The 20,201-nt window shown below is 41.8% G+C and overlaps 3 protein-coding genes across 4 annotated transcripts; 2 read left to right on the top strand and 1 right to left on the bottom strand.

Annotated features, from left to right (window-relative positions):
* Positions 1 to 458: 458 nt before the first annotated feature.
* CIB3 (calcium and integrin binding family member 3) lies at positions 459 to 4,195 on the bottom strand. Of its 2 annotated transcripts, XM_065652772.1 has the most exons (6): positions 4,145 to 4,195; positions 3,800 to 3,834; positions 2,537 to 2,648; positions 2,050 to 2,197; positions 981 to 1,176; positions 459 to 480 (listed from the first exon to the last, which is right to left on the bottom strand). In XM_065652772.1, exons 1-6 carry the CDS (start codon positions 4,193 to 4,195, stop codon positions 459 to 461), a joined length of 564 nt encoding a protein of 187 aa, XP_065508844.1. The 2 variants fall into 2 exon arrangements, with proteins under 2 accessions (XP_065508844.1, XP_065508845.1); XM_065652773.1 differs by lacking the exons at positions 2,537 to 2,648; positions 3,800 to 3,834.
* Positions 4,196 to 5,302: 1,107 nt separating this feature from the next.
* On the top strand, positions 5,303 to 6,149 carry FAM32A (family with sequence similarity 32 member A). The gene is made up of 4 exons (XM_065652664.1): positions 5,303 to 5,402; positions 5,511 to 5,649; positions 5,732 to 5,785; positions 5,963 to 6,149. Exons 1-4 carry the CDS (start codon positions 5,326 to 5,328, stop codon positions 6,029 to 6,031), a joined length of 339 nt encoding a protein of 112 aa, XP_065508736.1. The 5' UTR covers positions 5,303 to 5,325; the 3' UTR covers positions 6,032 to 6,149.
* A 753-nt stretch (positions 6,150 to 6,902) lies between these two features.
* Positions 6,903 to 14,984, top strand: AP1M1 (adaptor related protein complex 1 subunit mu 1). The gene is made up of 12 exons (XM_065652406.1): positions 6,903 to 7,006; positions 7,604 to 7,760; positions 8,063 to 8,130; positions 8,699 to 8,829; positions 9,046 to 9,193; positions 9,539 to 9,665; positions 10,030 to 10,172; positions 10,995 to 11,066; positions 11,304 to 11,462; positions 12,118 to 12,243; positions 12,424 to 12,499; positions 13,035 to 14,984. Exons 1-12 carry the CDS (start codon positions 6,965 to 6,967, stop codon positions 13,055 to 13,057), a joined length of 1,272 nt encoding a protein of 423 aa, XP_065508478.1. The 5' UTR covers positions 6,903 to 6,964; the 3' UTR covers positions 13,058 to 14,984.
* Positions 14,985 to 20,201: the final 5,217 nt, after the last annotated feature.

Genomic DNA, 20,201 nt, shown 5'->3' with positions numbered 1-20,201 from the left:
GGAGCATTTGTTAAGACTGTTAAAGCTGATCGGAGGAGTTGCTTATGCAATTTTGATTAACCGTAATGTTTTTCAAACTATTTTCAATGGGTTTTTACTGCATAAATGATTTTCTCATTATTTTTTTAGAAGCTAAAATTTGATACAAGTTCCTTTACTACCTGGTGGTGTCTGAAATTAAAAAAATATATATTTCCCAACTCACTGTCTAGGTGAGATTTGCTCTAGCTGAGGGGGCAGGGGAAATAGGCATTTTGTTTAGATTACAGGGAAATCTTGATGAAGAGCTTAATTAATGGTTCCTTTTAAAGAGGTAAACAAGAGAGAGTTCTCTGACCAGTTCCGTTGCCAGAAATTGTCATCTTAGCTCTTCTCCTTTTGCTCTCTCATGGACAGTAAGCTCAGGTGAAGTTAATAGTTGTTGGAGGTTCAAGAAGCAGTTCTGTCTACACATTTCCTTAGATTCGAATGTGAAATGTGCTATTAAAAAAAAAGAAAGTAATGATCATTACATGTCACTCTGTTCAAAGAGATTCACTACACTTAATGCTGGGACCGTACAATAAATTAGAAACCTTTATTTTGCAAAGAACAGGTATGTTAAATAAACAAGATCTGAGTGCTGCTTTGTGTAAGACATGCAGCAGAAGCCACATTAAGACTACGTCACATATTGAGTGAACTAATCTCATATACTTATCAATGGAGCCTGAGTGCTAATATTAACTTTAAGTTACAAGGATTTTTTGGTCATGTACAAAGTAGATCAGAGGTTCAAAAAGCACATTAAGAAGGCTCCACACTGTTTCAAGCTTCTGTTTTCCCAGTCTTGGAGGCAAGCACCTCAGCTAGAAACTGTCAGAGAAGGGTGATGATCTATAAGGGTTGAGGAGACGTAAAACACACGTTTCAGAGACTTCTGACAAAAAAAGAAAAAAAAACCACGAAGAGCAATTTTGTGTTAGAAAATAAAATATTACCTAAGGAAATCTGGAGCTCGTATTATCATATGCTGAAAGTCTTCCAAAGACAGCTTGCCGTCGTTGTCCACATCAGCTTCGTAAATCACCTTGTCACACACGAGGTTAACTTCTTCCGGAGTCAGTTCATTGCGGGTTAATTTGTTAACAGTTTTCTCTAGATCTGATTTGCATATGTAATCATCATTGTTAAAATCTGTCAAAGGAAACAAAATTAATTCAAGGTGACAAAAGTCAGCATTTTACATGGTTGAGTGACAAAGACCTCATAGGAAGGCTTCGGTTCCCGGGCCATAATATATTTATGTAAGTAGAACTTTCAAATCAGACATGAAGTCCTGCAGTTACCTATGTTGCTTGTATAAAAATTCGGTAACAAAAATCCTGGATTAACTTCTCCTTATCTTACATAAGAGTAATAAAAGTAAATAGTTTAATGCCTAAACATAGTCTAGCCACAATTACATCATTCTAGCAAATCAGTACTACTGAACTAAACACCAGAAGTAGTATGAAGTTAAAGGAAGAGAATGAACTGTTCAGTTTTGGTGAGAGCGAGTTCACTTTTTTAACATCTTTGCTGAATCCAATACAGTTTAAATCACACACACGCATGCAAAAAAGGGGGGTTTTTCTGATATTGTTTGGCTTTAGTTGATTATAAAGTAACTGAAAATCGTACTGTAAAGAAAAAAAAAATATCTCTCTCTATTTGTCCTTGGAAAAAAAACACAGGAAGTGTGCTTCCCTGCCCACACCTCCCCCTGCAGATTTACAGGCAGCCAAATCCCTGAAACAGAAGCATTTCTTATCAGCTCTGGAAAACTGCAGATAATTTCAGGTTGTAAATTTTGTAGTAAATCCTAAATAAGCAAGAAAAGAGTAGAGAGGAAAGGATAAAGACGACCAGAAGTTTCTAGGAGAGAGAACAGGCATTCAAATGCAATGAAAAGGCTGTGTTACAAACATACCCAACTAGAAATCATTACAGTAGTAAAATGAGTGTTTTGCATCCCTACATGAAGCTGCAGGATTTCCCCAAAGTTCACTTTTTATGCATCTCACTCACCATAAATTTTAAAAGCATAATAAGCTTTCAAGTCTCTGGGAGCCATTTCACTCAGCACTGAAAACATGTCCAAGAAATCATCTAAGGTCATGTTGCCGTCCCCATTCTCGGAGAAAACCTCTGCAATGCGCTGTCGGAATGGGTTGTCCTGGGACACAGAACACATGGGCGAGGGAAACTCATCTTTACTGGCTTTATTTCAGTACCGATAAGGCACAATTAGAGCGAGATTATTTTTGTTGTATCCCCTTTTTGGCAAATACTCCCCTTTCTGCTATTATGTTCTTGTCTAACACATCAGAGAGAGGCACAGCCGCAATTTCAGGCTGTTTTCAGGGAATCACCAGAAGCTTCCAGAAAAGACTTCAATAGCCAAATGTTATTTGTATTTCAGTCTCCCAGCAATTAGTATGGGATAAATTATTTAAAAAGAGGAGATTAAAGTGAAACGTGTCACTTGATTCTAGTTGTGTTCCTTGCTCTGTACCTTCAGCTCGGGCATGCTGCCAATGAGCTCGTAGGGAAGTGTCACGGCTGGTTTATCAGTGTAGTCAAGTGGCACCAGCTGTGGGGCCAGGTCTCGGTATCTGTCAAAGAGTCTGAAATAGAAAGAAAAGCTTGTTTAGGGAACAAGTTATTTAGACCACTGAGAATAATGCGTTTGCCTTTTCCAGATCATTCTTCATATTTTGCATCTTTTACCAGATGGATGATATCAGTCACTAAATAACATGTAGTATGGTCTGTGGTTGTTGGTGGAAGAGACAGTATTAAAAAGAATGCCAGAGTGAAACTGGTGAAAAATAAAAAGCCTTCATGCTTACAGAACAAATAGATGGAAATACTCACTTGCATCAGGCAGCCAAACTACTAGATACTGTGTATCTGCAAACGGATTTTTACAAAAGTTTCACATTTACTTCTACATTGCCAGCAATTGTATTTACACGTGTAGTGTAGTTCTGATTTATATATTTGTAATAACAAGGTACAAGCCCTTCAACCTGCAGGTCCACCCAAGCAGTTTCCAAACACACAGACACCTGTTTTCCACCTCCACAATGAACGGGACCAAAAAGAATAGATTTCAACTAGACCATGAGAAGATTCAGTTTAAATGTCAGAATAAAACCCTGAATGTCTAAAGCCATGGGCAGGAAAAGAGAGATCTAGGACCAGATCTACTGGGTTTTTATCCACCCCAGGCATCTTCCTATTTTTCCACAGAACTCAGGTCCAAGAGACAGAAGATGCGTAAAAAATTTGGACGTATTCACCACTTTTTCAGCATCCTATTTGCTTTATTTCTTGTGCTAGAGAAGGATCCCATTCACAGTTGTTATGTACAAAACAATAGGGCAGAATTTTAAAAGAGATCCTTATCAATAATAAATGTTTTATTCATGATACAGGTATGGTTCTGGCCTCTATTTACTACATGGAAAGGCAGACAGCTTTAGATAATTATTACAGAACCATTCATATTTTATCCTGTATATAGAATTCATACACAGAGATCAAGGTTCTGAAGAAACAATAGAAAATTTAGAACTCTAGCCCAGTTTAGGATAGATAACATAGGGTTTGTACATTTAAAAAAGCAATGAAAATGCTCAGATTGTCCAAAGGGATTGCTTAAAATTTGTGTAAATCCATTTTAAAGTTATTTTTTAAGTACCTCACCCTATATGTAACCTGTCTTTATAGCAATCTCTGTCCTTTACCCACAAAATGCATATACAAGACTCACCTCAGAATTTCTTTCCTTGTAAAGAACGTGCAGTCCTATGAAATAAGAAAAGACATAACATGTAACGACAGTTTTTTAGGATTCATTAGCCCGAACTTTTCCCATACAGTGACTTAAATGAGGTTATATTGTATGTGGTCAAGCATTAAAGCTCACTCTTTCTAGCATATAATTAGGAGTATTTTATAACCCTACTTCTTGATGTAAGAATCAAACCATGTTACTAAAATCTTTGCTGTAATTTAATACTCCTACTTAATATTTTTTAAAAGAAATTGTTTAAAAAAAAAAACCTTTGCCATTATTCTATGTTCTACCCACACAGCAATTGAGGGGGTTTTGTACCTGATAAGCATCTAGTTGCGCCTGGGTGAAAATGGTCTGTTTGTTGCCCATTTCTACCTCTGACTGCTGATTCCCGTCTCAACATTCTTTCCCCAAAGGCACCTTTATAGGCAGTCTGGATATTCATTCAGTTATTAAAAGCTGCGACAATGAGGTTCAGGTGTAGCAGGGGATCAAGTAACCAGCTGCCCTGTTCCACAGGCTGCGAAGTATCATAACAGGAGCATTTCATCAAATCTTTAGTGTGGCTGCTTGAGGCTCTTACCCAGCGTCACTCACCTGGCTCCTGTGTGCACAACAAAGACTCAGGTTACAGGATTTACCAAACAACTCATGGCTGCTTGTTTGTGTCTTTGAGAACAGGTAGCCCTTACAGATCGGACTTTTTCACTCCTTCAGATATGGTAAATTACCTGAAACATGTTAGTAATGTCTTTCTTCTTTAAAAATTAACACCAAATGCTAGAAATTTGTAACAGTGATGGTAAACCCTTATCCTTTCCTTCTTGCTTTTCCCTATAAAATACGTTGTTCACTAATGCTAATGTGGGTTTTTTTGTACAGGAGGTCCTATCTATGAAGTCCACTCACTCCCTTTAGTCTGCATTATCTGCTAATACACATTACCACTAGTGAATGATTATTAGTGTGCCACGATACGTATATACTGATATATACGTGGCCTTTACACTGTGACTATATAGTTTACACATGTGAACTGAAATGTGGTGTTACAGGCTGTATGAAATCTGAAAAATAAGGGTAGAAGGAGTAACTGACCGCACAACCACAGCATGTGGCAGGGTGTCCTATTTCTTGATCATGGGCAGGCTGCAAACCCTTCATTTCTTGGTCTTTCCTACCGCCCGGCTGGGCGTGGTGCAAACTCTGCCGGCCTCACCCCCTCGGTGCGCCTTCGAATAAGCACAAATCGCCCAGAATTGTTCTCCTCGGCTTGAAAAAACGTTCGTGGGGAGGGCTGGGGCTGGTTTTTTTTCCCGGATTTTTCGACTTTTCCTGTCAGAGAAGTTTCGGCGGGAAGCGGTTTCTTCTCCTCACGGAGGGAGGGAGGGGCACGAGCGGTTGCCACGGCAACGCCGCCGCGCGCGCCGCCGGATGTCCCCGGCCGCCGCCGGAAGGGGGCGCCCGCGGCGGGGCGGAAGTGGCTTGGCGGAAGTGGCATGGCGGACTACGAGGCGGTGCAGCGGGGGCCGCTGCGGCTGAAGGGCAGCGGGGGAGCCCTGGGGGCCGGCAAGCGGTGAGAGGACACGTATATACACATGTACACACACATACACACAGCGGGAGGGCCCTGGGGGCCTGGGGGCGCAGCCGGCGCTGGGCGCTGACCCTTCTCCGCCCGCAGGAAGAAGAAGAAGGCGAAGGAGAAGGCGCAGATGCTGGAGCAGATCGTGAGCAGCAAGAAGCAGGAGGAGGAGAAGAAGCGCGGGCTGGACAAGCGGACCCCGGCGCAGGTGGCCTACGAGAAGATGCAGGAGAAGCGGGTAAGGCTGCCCTGCGTGGGCTAAACCGCCTCTGGGATTTAAAAACCCTGGGAGTAACCGGCCTCTTGTGTTTTTCCTCCAGCAAATGGAGCGGATCCTGAAGAAAGCGTCAAAAACCCATAAGCAGCGAGTGGAGGTGAGGCAAATTATCCCCATTTCCTTATGCCAGCACGCGTTTATCAGGATTGTTGGGCTGGAGGAACCGTTTCGCTTTTGTGAAACACAGAAGAGGGGAGGCAGGGGGTCTGGCGGTTCAATGGTGGTGATGGCAGCACCAAATATTAAATGTTTGCTGTCTCTTTCTCACCCCTAGGACTTCAACAGGCACTTGGATACTCTGACTGAGCATTACGACATTCCCAAAGTCAGCTGGACCAAGTGAACGGGCCGCTTTTCGAGGCTGTGGATCCCGAGTCGTGTTTTGTTTGTCTTGGACAGGGCTGGCGTGTAAATCTGTGTATTCCCCATACTGAATATTTAATATATCTTCTGAACGTTTATGACTTTGTACTGTCTCATTTCATTGTTTTGTTTTTTAAAACCAAATATTCCGCAAAGTCTCTTCCTGGCTGATAAGCTCTGATTTATATAGGTGCAGAGGGCTATATTTTTAGTGCTTAAAATGAGATCAAGGCCAAAATTGATTGCTGTGAGCCAGCTGGAAAATGTTCCTTTATTTGTTTGACATTAATTGTTATTTTTGGAAATGAAAAGCCTGACGGTCTCATATACCGTAAGCTTCTGTTGTAAGCTGTGGGATTTGTATGATTTCTTTCTATCTAGAGTTCTTTCAGAGGAGGTCTGCTGTCATTTGTAGCTTTGATGGAATTTATTAAAATGCTGCTTTCATCCTTTTCTTTTGGTGCTGACTTGCCTATAAAATCAGGGGCAGTGCACTGACAAAACCGTTTGCATGTGGAATTTTTGAAGTGCCTTTCCCACCTTTACATTTCTCTCTCCCTTTGAGAGATGACACATACCTTGATATTTATGATGCTGATGTGCCTTCTAGACCCGAATATTGTTTCTAAACCCAAATATTCTCCCTCTACTGTCACTGGTTGGGCTCAGAGTGTGCCTAGGGCTCCCACTTCCCCCACCCTTAGCGCCCAGCGGGAAAAAAATACCCCGGGACTATTTAACGTGAGTGAGTTGTCCCGTTCCTCCACTTCCGCGGCGGAGCCCTGCGCGTATCCCTCCTCCGCCCCAGCAGCCGGGTCTCGTTTCGTCGCTTCCTGCCGGAAGTGCCGGCGGGGGAAGCGGAAGTGAGGGGTGTCTGCGGCCGGGAGACACGGCGGCCCGGGCGGGAGGCGCGATGTCGGCCAGCGCCGTCTACGTGCTGGACCTCAAGGGGAAGGTGAGGCCCGGGGTGGGGCTCTGCGGGACCGGAGCGGAGGGGCCTCCCTCGGCCCGGGCTGCTCAGGGGGGTCGGGCGCGCCCCGCTCCATGAGAGGCCCCGGGCCGGCGGGTTCCCCCTTGGGGCTGCGGAGCCGCTTTCCCGCTCCCCGCCCCGCGGTGACAGGGTGGCCTGTGTCGCCTGTTCGCCGTTCCAGCCGCTGGGGGAGGCGGCTGCTGGAAGCGGAGGTGGCGACAGGGCCCGTGGGCATCCCCCCGGGGTAATTAACCGCTGCCGTAATTGGGGGTAGGTTGTCTCAGAGGACTTGCGTGGTTTCCCGTCTTAAAAACGTTATTAAGGCGTGTGCAGCAAGAGGTGAACAATAACTCTGGAAAATATTAATGCGCGACTTTGCAATGAAATCTTAGGCTCTGCGTTCTAATCAGCAGGTGGTTTGGCACCGGGATTTGTGTTTGTTGTGTTCACTGGGGCTGGAGTGACGCTCGGTGACTTTTGTAGTTACTTGAAGGGCTCTTCCGAATTTCTCGTGTGTTGGTCTTGCACGGTAACGTCATCTCATGAAAGATAAAAATATAACTGTTTTGTTGCTCTCTCTAGGTTCTCATCTGTCGGAATTACCGTGGAGATGTGGACATGTCAGAGGTGGAGCATTTTATGCCGATCCTTATGGAAAAGGAAGAAGAGGGGACGCTCTCTCCTATTCTAGCACACGGGGGAGTTCGTTTTATGTGGATTAAACATAACAACTTATATCGTATCCTTTATACTGTAGAGAGCTTGTGTATGACAAGCGCTGCTGGTTTATCTCCAACGTTTGTGTCTAAATGCAAAACTAGAGAACGGGTGAAGTGTTTACATTAATTTTACCCTAATAAATTATTTCCTGAATGTTTCTCTTCATGTCTCTTTAGGCCAGAAATACAGTAAGTTAATTAATTAACTCTTAATTTTTTGACCACCACTAGTTGCCTAAAGGCTTTTAAAAATGCACTTAGTAAACTTTTTTTTTTTTCCAATGCTGACTTTGAATGTAAATTCCTGAACATCCTTTATCAGTTGTTGCAACTTCTAAGAAAAATGCTTGTGTATCACTGGTGTTTTCATTTTTATATAAAGTAGTTCAGGTAAGTAAGAAATTTCAAATGTAACCTCCATCTTCTTTTCAATTCTATCTAAATCTGATCTCAATAGAATTGCATAGAGCTTTTGCATTTTTAAAGAACTCCATGGTAATAGCATTTTTACTTTATATTTGATTATTTTCTAGAACTCTCTTCTTAACCGCTAATAATGGAATTGATATTTTTTAGCTGAGTAGGCAAAGGATGTGACACAATCCTGTAAGTAGTTGCACAAGACCTGAGAACAAAGAGGAAAATTGTGAACTTGATGCATGAGTAGTGGCGTATCACATAGATTCTATGTTTGGCTCATCTGTTCCTGGCATGAAAAATATTTGCCCTGGAATAAATATTTTTCATAATGCTCAGAGTTGTTTCTAGGATTCTGTAGCTCTCTTTTAATTGAGATGAGTTTCTTGAGGCGAATCTTGTGAACAGAATGCTGTTTGTGAATTGCGGGGTTTGGGGCTTTCTAAAAAATTATTTTAGATGCAAGAATACATGTGGAATGTGCTGTTGTTCCTCTGTTCATGTCCTCCTTCTTCCCCTCCCTCCTGTCATTTTGTTTCAGGTTTTTTCTGAATATTTCAAGGAGTTGGAAGAAGAGAGCATTAGGGATAATTTTGTTATTATTTATGAGTTGTTAGATGAGCTTATGGATTTTGGTTATCCGCAAACCACTGATAGTAAAATTTTACAAGAGTAAGTATCAAATCTCATCACTTACAGTGACAAACTCCTTGGAAAGTTTTGAGTGTTCTACATGCAAACAAATGTTTTGGCTTGGTGTAGTTATAAAAACCAAATGCTTGATAAAGCGTAGCTCTGTAGTGTCAAACTTCTATTTATTGCTGATGTGAAAAGTATTAAAGGCAAAGAAGTTGCAAACTATAATTTTCATTTATTCATGCTGTAAAGGTACATCACTCAGGAAGGTCACAAACTTGAAACTGGAGCTCCCCGTCCGCCTGCCACCGTTACAAATGCTGTTTCGTGGAGATCAGAAGGGATAAAATACAGGAAAAATGAAGTGTTCTTGGATGTTATAGAGTCTGTTAACCTGCTGGTGAGTACCTGGATCTTCTAGTGCGAATGGTAATAAGTGTTGAAAAGGGCTTATTGTCTGAAAACCTGCAAGGGTCCGATACAAACTCAGTCTGACTGTTAAGACTGAATGCCCATGGGGGCATCCCGTAGACAAATAATTCTTTACTTGGATGTATTCCTAATTTCTGACATGTCCTTTCCTCCTCCATCTGTGCGCATCACCTTCCTGACCTAATTCTGCTCTCCTGAATTAATTGCTCAGGACAAGGACATCCAAGAAAACTTGGGGATGGGGTGGGAGTATCGTTTGATGTCGTGACGTATCACATCAGAGCAATCTTGCCTTCTCATGTCTTTTTTTCAGGTCAGTGCCAACGGAAACGTATTACGGAGTGAGATAGTGGGATCCATTAAAATGCGAGTCTTTCTCTCGGGAATGCCAGAGCTGCGCCTCGGTTTGAACGACAAAGTTCTCTTTGATAACACAGGCCGTGAGTATTGCGGTGATATCGCGGAAATCCCGAAAGGTGTTACCTGAAGTCTTAGGTTTTGGGATGCTTGAGCTTCAGCTGAAAAGATTTTTTCTAAGATGATAGAAATACTCCCTTTATCGGCATAGAAAAGCACATTAGCTTTTGCGTGACGATACCAAGCAAAGGTGGAATATCGTGATAACGCACAGCAAGCATCTCAGCTTCATCTCTTTTTCATTGGGATTTCTGGAGTCCTGAAAACCCCCTGCAAGCTAAAGAAGGTGCTGGCTAAAAGGGAGGGATGTCAGCAGCCAGCTGCTTTGCTCTGATGAAACGCTGGTCTTCATTCGTGTAGCCCCTTGAAATGTGTGTTTTCTGCTAGGTGGCAAAAGTAAATCAGTAGAACTGGAAGATGTAAAGTTTCACCAGTGTGTTCGTCTCTCTCGCTTTGAAAACGACAGGACAATTTCTTTCATTCCGCCTGATGGGGAGTTTGAGCTCATGTCATATCGTCTTAATACCCACGTAAGTCTCCATTTTTTTATATGATAATGTTTTAAATTGTAGGCAAAATTGCTAATGGCTTTCTCTTAATTTTTTATTTCTTAAAGTATGGGCAGCATCGTAGTTTTCAAGTCAAGCATTAATAGCAAAGCTTTGTGGTCGCTCTTTTTGGAGGAAGTAAGAATCAGTTTTGAAATAACTTGGCAATAAGTCTCTGTCTTGCCAACTACTATTGAAACTCATTCGGAAATAACCGTTCCTGTGTGATTTTTTTGTTGTTGTTGTTTTTTTTAAGCTAACTACATGATGAAATGGCAGTGTAGCAATTCTTTGTGCTTGACAACAGCAGAATTTGTGGCATTTAATTTTCTTAGAGTGTGTTAGGCACAGTGATAAGGGCAGCTTTATTTTCAGAGAAGGGAAAATTCAACATAGAGAAGGTCTATAATATGCAACTGTGACAGGGGACAGCAAATGGAAAGCGTAGGATTCATTTCTTATTTTAAGGGTGGTAGTTTGGATTAGAGTTATTTTTAGGGCTTGTCATAGTTTAGTCCTGAGTGTGATAAATCATCAAATATTCTGGAATGCAAGTGTTTGTTATTAGGGATTAGGCTGAGACACCTTCTTAAGCCTAGAATTCTGTAACACTTGGATGTTGGTATATCAGTGTTCGCTCATTTGTATAATTGAGTTTTTAAATAAAAACACAACTCATTTACCATTTTGAACAGCATAGACTTGCTGGGTTTTTTCTGTGGGGTTCACATTTTGAGTGTAGCAACATTTTCATGATTCTATCGAAGTAAAACCTCCAGCTATTAAAGTGTTTTCCCCCGCCAGGTAAAACCACTGATCTGGATTGAATCTGTGATTGAAAAACATTCCCACAGCCGCATCGAGTACATGATCAAGGTCAGAAAATTATAGTGGTTCATTTTAGTCTTCTCTTTCATTTGTTTTTAAAGCTTAACCAGCAGTATGTGCATTTTTGTACAAGTATTTAGTACTTCTGTGGGACTTTATTTTGGATCTCGGTGTTACAGTCCTGTTTCTCAGTAGGTAGACCAGGGTGGAGGGGAATTGTGTGTCTCACAACTCTCTGAGCTCACATAATGGAAATATTGAGAGACTTTTCTGATTTTTCTTTAGGCAAAAAGTCAATTTAAGCGGAGATCAACTGCCAACAACGTGGAGATTCACATTCCAGTTCCAAATGATGCGGACTCGCCAAAGTTTAAAACCACTGTTGGAAGTGTCAAATGGGTTCCAGAGAACAGTGAAATTGTCTGGTCCATTAAATCTTTTCCAGTAAGTGGTATTTTTACTCTTGCCGCTTAATAGCATAATAATTATTAAAAGTTAATACTTTATGAGCGTTCAGACTCTGCCTAAATCGAATTCTAGTGGTGTCAGACATGTAGTACCAGCCTCTTCCTCTTTTTCCTTAGATTAAGGCTCATAACTTGCTAATCGATGTTTCAGATACTGTTTGTATTTTTTGTTTAACTGCAATCCTTCTTCAGAACTAGGGTAGAGAGCAGATTTTTGAGCACTGGCTGTGGATGGTGTAATCCCTTGGCCTAGATTTTAGCAGCAGCTGTTTTAGTTTTTCAGATTGTGCTTCTTGGGTGGTTCCATGAGCTTGAGCTCTTCCAAATGCCGATGGTGTGGTCACCATTTCAGCAGAATGATCAGCAGCACCACAAAAATTAATGCTTTTTTTTTTTTTTCCCCTTTGCTATGAGGCTGGGAGAAAATGAGTTATACCTCAGGCTTGTCCTGATTTGTTTTGCATCTTTAAAAGAAAAAATAAAATAAAAACAAGTGCTTGCTTTTAAGCCCTAGATAAGAGCTGAAACAAATAGCGGAGTTCAGCAATTTGACATTAAGAAAACCACTTGTATTGTTGCAAGGTTTTTAATGTTTTGTTTCAAGAAAACAAAAATCTGTCTCTCTTGCGTAGGGTGGAAAAGAATACCTGATGAGAGCTCACTTTGGACTTCCAAGCGTTGAAGCTGAAGATAAGGAAGGAAAACCTCCCATTAGTGTAAAGTTTGAGATTCCGTATTTCACCACTTCAGGAATCCAGGTTAGTAGCTGAAAATAGAAATACTGGCTTAACACACATATTTTTCTCATCCTCTTGACGATTCCTGTTCAATATTATCCATTAAATATATTTTTGACCCCTCCATTTTTTTTTTTTTTTTCCTAAACGCTGCTTGGCTGACACGGCAGACTTCATTCCTTCACGTATCTTTCTTTGCAGGTTCGCTACTTAAAGATCATTGAGAAGAGTGGCTACCAGGCTCTCCCGTGGGTTCGTTACATTACCCAGAATGGAGGTAAATGGAAAGCAATAAATAAACTTCAGACATCTCCAACTTGCATATTTTCTTTCTCCAGCAAACACCTACAAATTGAAACACGCACAAAGGCAGTTTGCTCATATTCTTCAGTATTAAACTATGCGCTTTAGATACATGTTAGATGAAGGTCTGCTGCTTTTTCCAGTCGCCTCTTTTAGTGTCTTAATGAAACACACTCTGGAACAGCTCAGTAATGCTGGTCAAGTATTTTGTAATTAAACTGGGATTTGGTGAGATTTGGGGAATATAAATTTTAAAAGAAATTGTTCACACATATGGTTATGCCAAGACGTAGAAGACACTATCTGCTAAAACATACTAGATCATTTGCAAGTAAAAGCTGCGTGCAATTCTCTTAATCACTTTAGAGCTCATTTTCATGGCAGTTCCATACAAAGATCTGGGTTTATTTTATATTGCTTCATCCCTATTTGCTGATCTGCTTTACTACATTTAGTGAGACAACTTACTGAAACTTGGGTTTGTTTTTTTTTTTTTTGTTCCTTTACAGACTACCAGCTTCGAACACAGTAAAACATCTCGCAAGCGCCACAGACGACAAAACTTCAGGCCTAGAATTTGCAGACACTTCTGTGGTACCGAGAGCTGTGAATGTTGTTGCCAAGGGTCTCGTTTCTGCAATCTTGGGATTGGCAAGAGAAAGATGGGAAAATTACTCTTTTCAATAATGTGTTGAGCATTTGAACCATTAGTATTGATTGTGTGAATATTTATTTCATTCTTAGAACATGCTGATCTTGCTGCTAAATGCTAATTACGTTAAGAGTAGCGGTTACCTTGAGGAGCCAGGAATACAGAATGAACCTTGAGAATGTCTTGTCAATGCCTTGTCCGTTACATTCGCAAAGTTTCTGGTGATTTAGGATCTCTGAAGACATTGGCAGCGTTATGCTACAAATTAGGGAGACAATTGTGCAATTAAATGACTGCTGAAAACTTAGTTGTATTTAGCCCAAGGTATTTATTTTTTTTTTCGGGGCATGTTGGTGCCTTAACTCATTCAAAGCTCTCTTAGCTTATAAAAACTCACAGAGTATGAGGTTAAAACTATCTGAAGTCCGAAAATACTGTTTGCTTGGTTTGCGTGGTTTCAAACTGATTGATGTGACAGAACAACTTCAAGTGGAGGGTTTGGAAACAAAACTCTGGGTGCGTTAGAGACAAGTTAACTCAGAAGAGATCACAGCGTGACGATTGCTGGTTTGAGTGAGGCGAAACGCAGACTGAAGAGTTTCCACCCAAGTTTCTATTCGTAAAACAAGTTCAAAACTGTAGAAATTTTTGTTTGTTTGTTTGTTTGTTTAAAAGGCCAAAACAATTTTGGAGGCGATGAAATTTGGTAGGAAGATTGGCTCTTTTAATTAGTATTTTTTCCAGATAACGGTAATATACCATGACCTCTTCCTGAAAACTGCTTGTTGCTTACGAAGAAGCCGGTACAAATACAGTTGCCATCTTTCTTCCAGCTTGCCTTTGTGTTCATTTAGGGCAAATATTTCCCTTTTTTTGCTATAGTTCTCTAGAATTGTTGAACTTTATTTGCCCTAAGAGGGGTGCTTGCTTTCTCAGTCTTCTCCATTTGTAAACAACTATTATTATGATTTCCTGGCAGAATGGATAACAGTTCAGAATGTTATACTTAAAGGTATTATTTTTTTTTACGTGCAGTTTCATTTTATTTTTCTGAGAAGCTAAGATTGGCATGGGTGTACATATTTTGATTTTTCAGGAATATTTTGACAGTTATCAGTATTTTCTTTAAACAATTTTTAGAATGTTTTGGTTTGAGTTTAGTACTCCTGACATGCTACACTTAAACCGTCAAAAATCTAAATATATGTGTCCAGAAATGTGATTTAATAAATACAGTGTGTGTAAGGTTCTCCACACCATTAAGAGTCTTGCGCTCTCCCACGAGATTGACAAGATATTTCAGTCCTTGTCCCCATTAAATCCTTGTAGACTATATAAGGAGACATATCTGTGTATACACTGGACACGATTAGCAAAAAATTAACTCAGTTCCCCCGAGATGCAGCTGCTGTAATGTTACAGGACGGACTGATCTCAGCAGACAAGAGGTGTGGACGTGTATTCTGCAGTAAGGTTACTGTATTGTCGCCCAAAAACCTCGATGTTGAAACAAATTAAACCATCTTGTTCAAGATTTTGCTTCCACTGCTCGTTTTCATTTGAACAATTAAGCTCATGACTGGACTAAACATTTTTATACTAAAGCTGTAACTGGTTGACGCTTTCTGATGACTCTGTTCTTCAAACTGCTTTAATTACTTGCCTGTAAAATGTGACTCTTAATGCCTGTTTTCCTTTTGAAGGCTGTATCTCGTGGACCACAACAGTGTTTTTTCTCATATTTTGTTGCAATTTGACTCTGTTTTGATGATGGGGCATCAGCCGTGCTTGTCCAGGAAGTAATAAAGAGCAGAAACCTCTTGGAACCAGTTGCAAGTTGCTCACTTGTTGTTGTAGCCTCTGCTCTTACAGGACCCTCAGGTGTTGGAGTATCAGCTTGGGATGAGTGGAACTGAACTTCATAAAAGCTGAAAGTATTCGTATTTCTGATTTGTTTACCAGCTGCTGACAAAATCTTTGCTTTTCTCTTGTTTTCTGCAAAATTCGCCTATGCACCACAGAATCAGTGTAGTTGTTAGCACCTTCTGTTTCAGAAAATTAAAAAAACCCCACCTCTTCATTCCTTTGTGCTACACCGGACCAGCAATGTGATGTTATTCTGGCACTAGCTCTTGTTCAGGGAGTAACTTTTTTTTTCTGTACTAAGTTTTGTTCTTAGAGCAGCTGCTAAATCTTTCTCGTCTTGGTGGCTTCTGTTCTCTGCCTAATATGGAAAAATGCAAATGTGATGGTCTGCCGCTATGGTACAGTTAAGTGCCTGATATAAAGTACTTTACAAAGACAATTTGCATCATTCAAATAAGCAGTAAAGCATCTCCTCTGTGTTTTTAGCTCTATGTGGCTTCACAGCTGCATTCCCTGGAGTTTTCCCTGTCCCTAACCACCCAGTGTTTCAATATTCTCTGCAGTCTTGTTTTTGCAATAAGCTGGGCAACTCTTCTTTTTCTCAAAAGCTTAAGTGTGTCTCCTCTGCTCCAGCCTTAACCCAAACTGCCAGCTCACAATATTTCATTGTGCAGAACTCTCACCTCATTGATGCATTATTTAATCGCTCCCTGATTAGGCAGCTGTTCCTCAAGGTGCGTCAGGAGCACTTCCCCCTTGGAGAAAAGAGGTAATTTTACTCCTGGTATTTGTATCTGATATCTTGGCTGACTTGAGATTGCAACAAACTACTAGGTGGTGTATTTTTCTCCCTGCCCTCCATGGCCAGTTCTGCCAGCAGATGGCATTCTGAGCACGCTGCGCGCTTTGTTCATTACAAAAAATCCCACGTTCAGACAGTACAAAATGCGTTTTGATTTGGAACGTGCAGCTATTTTAGTGCCTCTGAGTTCGTTTAAAAAAAAAAAAAACCAAACCACATTATTTTTTTTAGTCTTATGTGATTTTTTCGAGTTCAGTAACTTTCTCCTCCATTTAGTTTGACAGTTTTCTCTTACCCGTGTTTCTTTCTGGCTGCGGATTGCGATGACCACGACGTGGAGCAGAGGGGATGGATGAGCCGCAGGAGCAGCTGCGCCCAGTTGTACGCTGGGGGTGCTGGACATCACTGGGGTGCTGGACATCGCTGGGGCACAAAATGACCACTCAGCACGTGGCCTGAAAGCTCCTGTTTGATACGACGTGTGAGAGGTTTGGTTTGGTTTGAGGTCTTGTTTGTTTGTTGTCTCTTTTCTTCCCCCCCCCAACAACTTGATTACCTGGCTTTGTCTCAATTAAAAGAAGCCAGAACCTCCCTCCCAATCAAATAAAACCGGGATGTTAGAAAAGCTTCATTCCAGCCCTGTCTTCCAGCTGGGGAGATTTTCATTGGTTTTCCTGTGCGTATTTTCACTCCTCCTTCCTCATTACCATCCTTTTATGCCCATGTACTGTTCACACTCCTTAGATTAACATCCTGACTCTAATCCAAGCAGCTTTGCTCTATAAAACATTCTTACGCATCAAGAGAGACAGCAAGGCTTTATCCACAGTGGGCTTGTCTCGGGTTAAGACATTGCACCTGTTTATTTCTGACTTATATATTCTGTGACAAGAAATGGGCTAAACCTTGGCGCCTCGGTGCGTATCTTGTGCCAAACACAGCGTGTTGCAATGCGTTCAGCGCTTTTTTTTTTTTTCCCCTCTGTGGTTGACACCCGCTGCTGTTTGCAATTTCAGCAGCCCTGGCACAGCAAGGGTGGATGGCCTTGCAGAAAATAGCGTGAGAGAGCAAAGTTGAGGGACAACGTGCATAATCTTAATTGCTGTGGTAATTAATTATACAACAATGACGTTTATGCTACAGGAGAAGTGGTACTGATATCATGAACGATCGTAAACATTTCTTTTTTTTTTTTTTTTCCCCGCTGAATTTTGTGCAATCTGGAGTGTTGTACAACTCATGCTGTCCCTACGTGCAGATAAAACTTGTTTCTCGTGTAGTTAGCGCACGTTGTCTTGACTCAGCGTTTGTGAAAACCCAGTTAGTCACATCGCTCGCCATACTCAGATGCAGGAGGGTAATTTTTGTCGTTAGTTCACTTTGTCATTAGCGCACGTTGGGTTCTTCTGTATTTCTTCCCTTCCCGGGGCTGCTGAACTGGGCTGTAACTTTGATTTTGGTTTTTTGGGGGCTGTAATTTTGATTTTTGGCTTTGGCAGCGCAGGGTCTGTGTGGTTGTGGCCGGTTCTGGGTGTGGGCTCGTCACGACGTGACCATCGCTCCGGGCACCAGCGCGTCTGTTCCTCGCACCCCAGTTCCTGAACAGAGAAACGTGTTTGTAAAGAGAGGAGTTGTAGCTGAGCTCAGTTCTTTGCTTGTTCTCCTGAAAACCAAAGATTCTTGTTTTATTAGGCCGCGTTCCGGGCTAAGTTCCCAGGAACTTGGTGCAAACCACCATCTGAAATTGAGATCATCAATAGCCTTGCAAAATCAATGGCATCGCACAAGAACATTAAAGCCGTTTTGCCCACTTGAGCTGTTCTGCTGCTCTGTGGTTGTTGGCAGGCTGGTTGAACCAGAGGATTCGGATAATTTGGAGTTTAATATCAGAAATTACGCCCAGCTTAACCTCACGACCTCTCTCTCCTTCCTCTTCTCCCCCTTTTGAGATGCCAGGGTCTCTTTACGTTTGTCCTGCCCTTGTTGGCTGCCCTGGCAGTTGCAGCGTCGCACTGATGCAACTTTGTTGTGCTGTAGGTGGAATTACTCTGGGTTATTCTCAAAAAAAATTGCAGCCTAGAACCTGGAGCCTCCAAGTCCATTTGCAGGCTGCCGGTCAAATAAATGAGCAGAAACCAGCCCGAATCAAACAATCAGCAGCGCGAAGAACGAGACGCTCCCAAAATCAGCGTGCTGGGCTACGGCCTGTTCTGGAGAAAGTTTTGTAGGCTTAGTTCAAATCTTGGCTGTGGATTTGTACCTTGGATCAAAGTTTTGTTGCAGGCCCTTCTCCAATATAAAGCAAAGAAACGTAAAACAACAAATATCGAGTGAAATCCAAACACAATCTGCTCTATGTTATGCTACAAAAATGAATGAACTCTGCCTCCCACCCTCTCCCACTGTGACTTGCTGTGAATAAGCACTGCTCAAAGGAAACTATCACAAAGAGTTCTGCTGCTTTCCAGCAGGAATAACAACCGAGCAAGGAAAACGCCGACGGGTTTTCTCTCTGCTCGTCCAGTTGGGCAGGTACAGGTGAACAGCGCATGGGGTGTTTTAAGCAGTGTTGAAAGGGCTCGACCTTAGCACAGAGCTAAAGCCCAAATGTTCCATTACAAGGCTTTAAAAATGTTTTTTTCTATAAGTTAAGAACAATTCTGTCTTTCATGAGGAGTGTCCTGTACCTCATTTGGGACTTTCTTAGACCATCTGAAGCAACATGGTTGTTGCGCCACAGATTTTGAAGGACAGAATAATATTTAGGGAATTCAAGCAGACCCAGGTTAAATCCATCCATTATTTACGACTCTTTTCATCTTTAAGCCTCGGATAAAGAGCTTGTAGAAGCTGCTGGTTCCTCCCCATGCCCTGGTGAGGTAAGTGAGCTCCTGAAACTCCAGTAAGGGATTTGAGAATCCGACCAAGTCCAGGAGCAAGTAGAGGTACCGGGTTTCTCGTCGTACCGAGATTGAGGAGATTGTGCCATCAGGGCTTTGTGAGCGGGCTGGCAAATACCCGTTGGGTGCCATGTCGATCTCAACTGTACTTTAGAATTAGACAAGAGGTAATTTAATACCCAAATCCAGCTGTGGGCTTCTATTTTCAATAAGTTATTCCTTACAGCTCCTGGGGCCGTGTACTGGTGGCTGCTGCCGTCTGGCCCAGGAGATGAGGCAAAGCTGCGAAGACAGGAAGAATTTGAAGAGGCTTTGGTGTAAAAGCTGGAGCAAAGGCTTGGGGGATATGAATGCTTAGACATGCCCACCTTATAAAGGAATGAAATCTGAAATCTTCAAACAGGAAAAAAAAAAAAAAAAAGCCCGTAAAGTTGAAAAGGAATACGTTTAAAACGGACGACAGAAAATATTACACTGTAAAATTCCACTTTGCCGCTGTATTTGTTTAGAAAAGGACTTCTCCGTCACGCAGTGTCGCCTGCCCGAGGCAGGAACCCTTTGCTAACAGCTGAGCTCCCGTCCACATCCAGCCACCCCTAAAGCCTCCCTGACCAAGAGCGAGCACACGGCTGCAGAACGAGCGTTTATTTTCTTTCTTGCTTATTTATTAAAACAAAAGCACAAGACAGAGCCGCTTCTACGTGTTGTGAACCCTACAATTGTTAAAGTTTCCGAGAGGTCACAAGGGTCCCAGATAACATTAGCAGCTCGGTGCTACGTTGTCCTTTTGTGTTATCAACAGGAAACATCTTTACCAGCACAGGAACTCCAGCTTTGTAATTGGCCTGGTGCAAGAACATGACAGTATTTTCTCATCCTATCAGGACTCGGATATTTTGGGAGCTGGTATATAAAGCTCGCAGCACACAGTGTCTTTTGGCCATTCGGAACAGGTTCATGGCACAAATCAGTGTGCTTTGCTATTTTAGTAGTTGCTATAGTTGCAGCGCGAATGGTTTTTCTTGCCCTGCACGGTTCAGGGCGGTATTTCATTACAGTTCATATGTATATTTTTATTATTTGAGTGCAGATGGACATATTTAAAGTAATTAACGTGGTGATATAAGCCTTGTAAAGAAGCCTTTAGCAAATAAACAGCGAACCCATAAATCATATCAATGCAGGCCTTGTTTAGCTTTCATTAAGTACTCACAGACTTCTACGGTGTAGGATTGAGTTCTATCCAAGCAGATTTCAGATTTGCTAGATGATAAAATGTTCTATTTGGGCTCTGAAATAAGAAGCGTCCCGTGCGCTGAATGATCTATGTGTTGAAAGGAACAGCCCTTCTGCCTCATGCAGTTAATGGCAAAAAAAGTCCAGTAACGTCTATAACCAGTATTAGATCAGAGCAAACAGCATTTAAATGGAGCTGTAAAGAGCTGAGCTGGAAGGG

The sequence above is a fragment of the Caloenas nicobarica genome, chromosome 27 (assembly GCF_036013445.1).
Source record: "Caloenas nicobarica isolate bCalNic1 chromosome 27, bCalNic1.hap1, whole genome shotgun sequence".
Classification (NCBI taxonomy): domain Eukaryota; kingdom Metazoa; phylum Chordata; class Aves; order Columbiformes; family Columbidae; genus Caloenas; species Caloenas nicobarica.
Note: the sequence above shows the minus strand (reverse complement) of the source record. Positions and strands in the feature narration are given on the sequence as shown.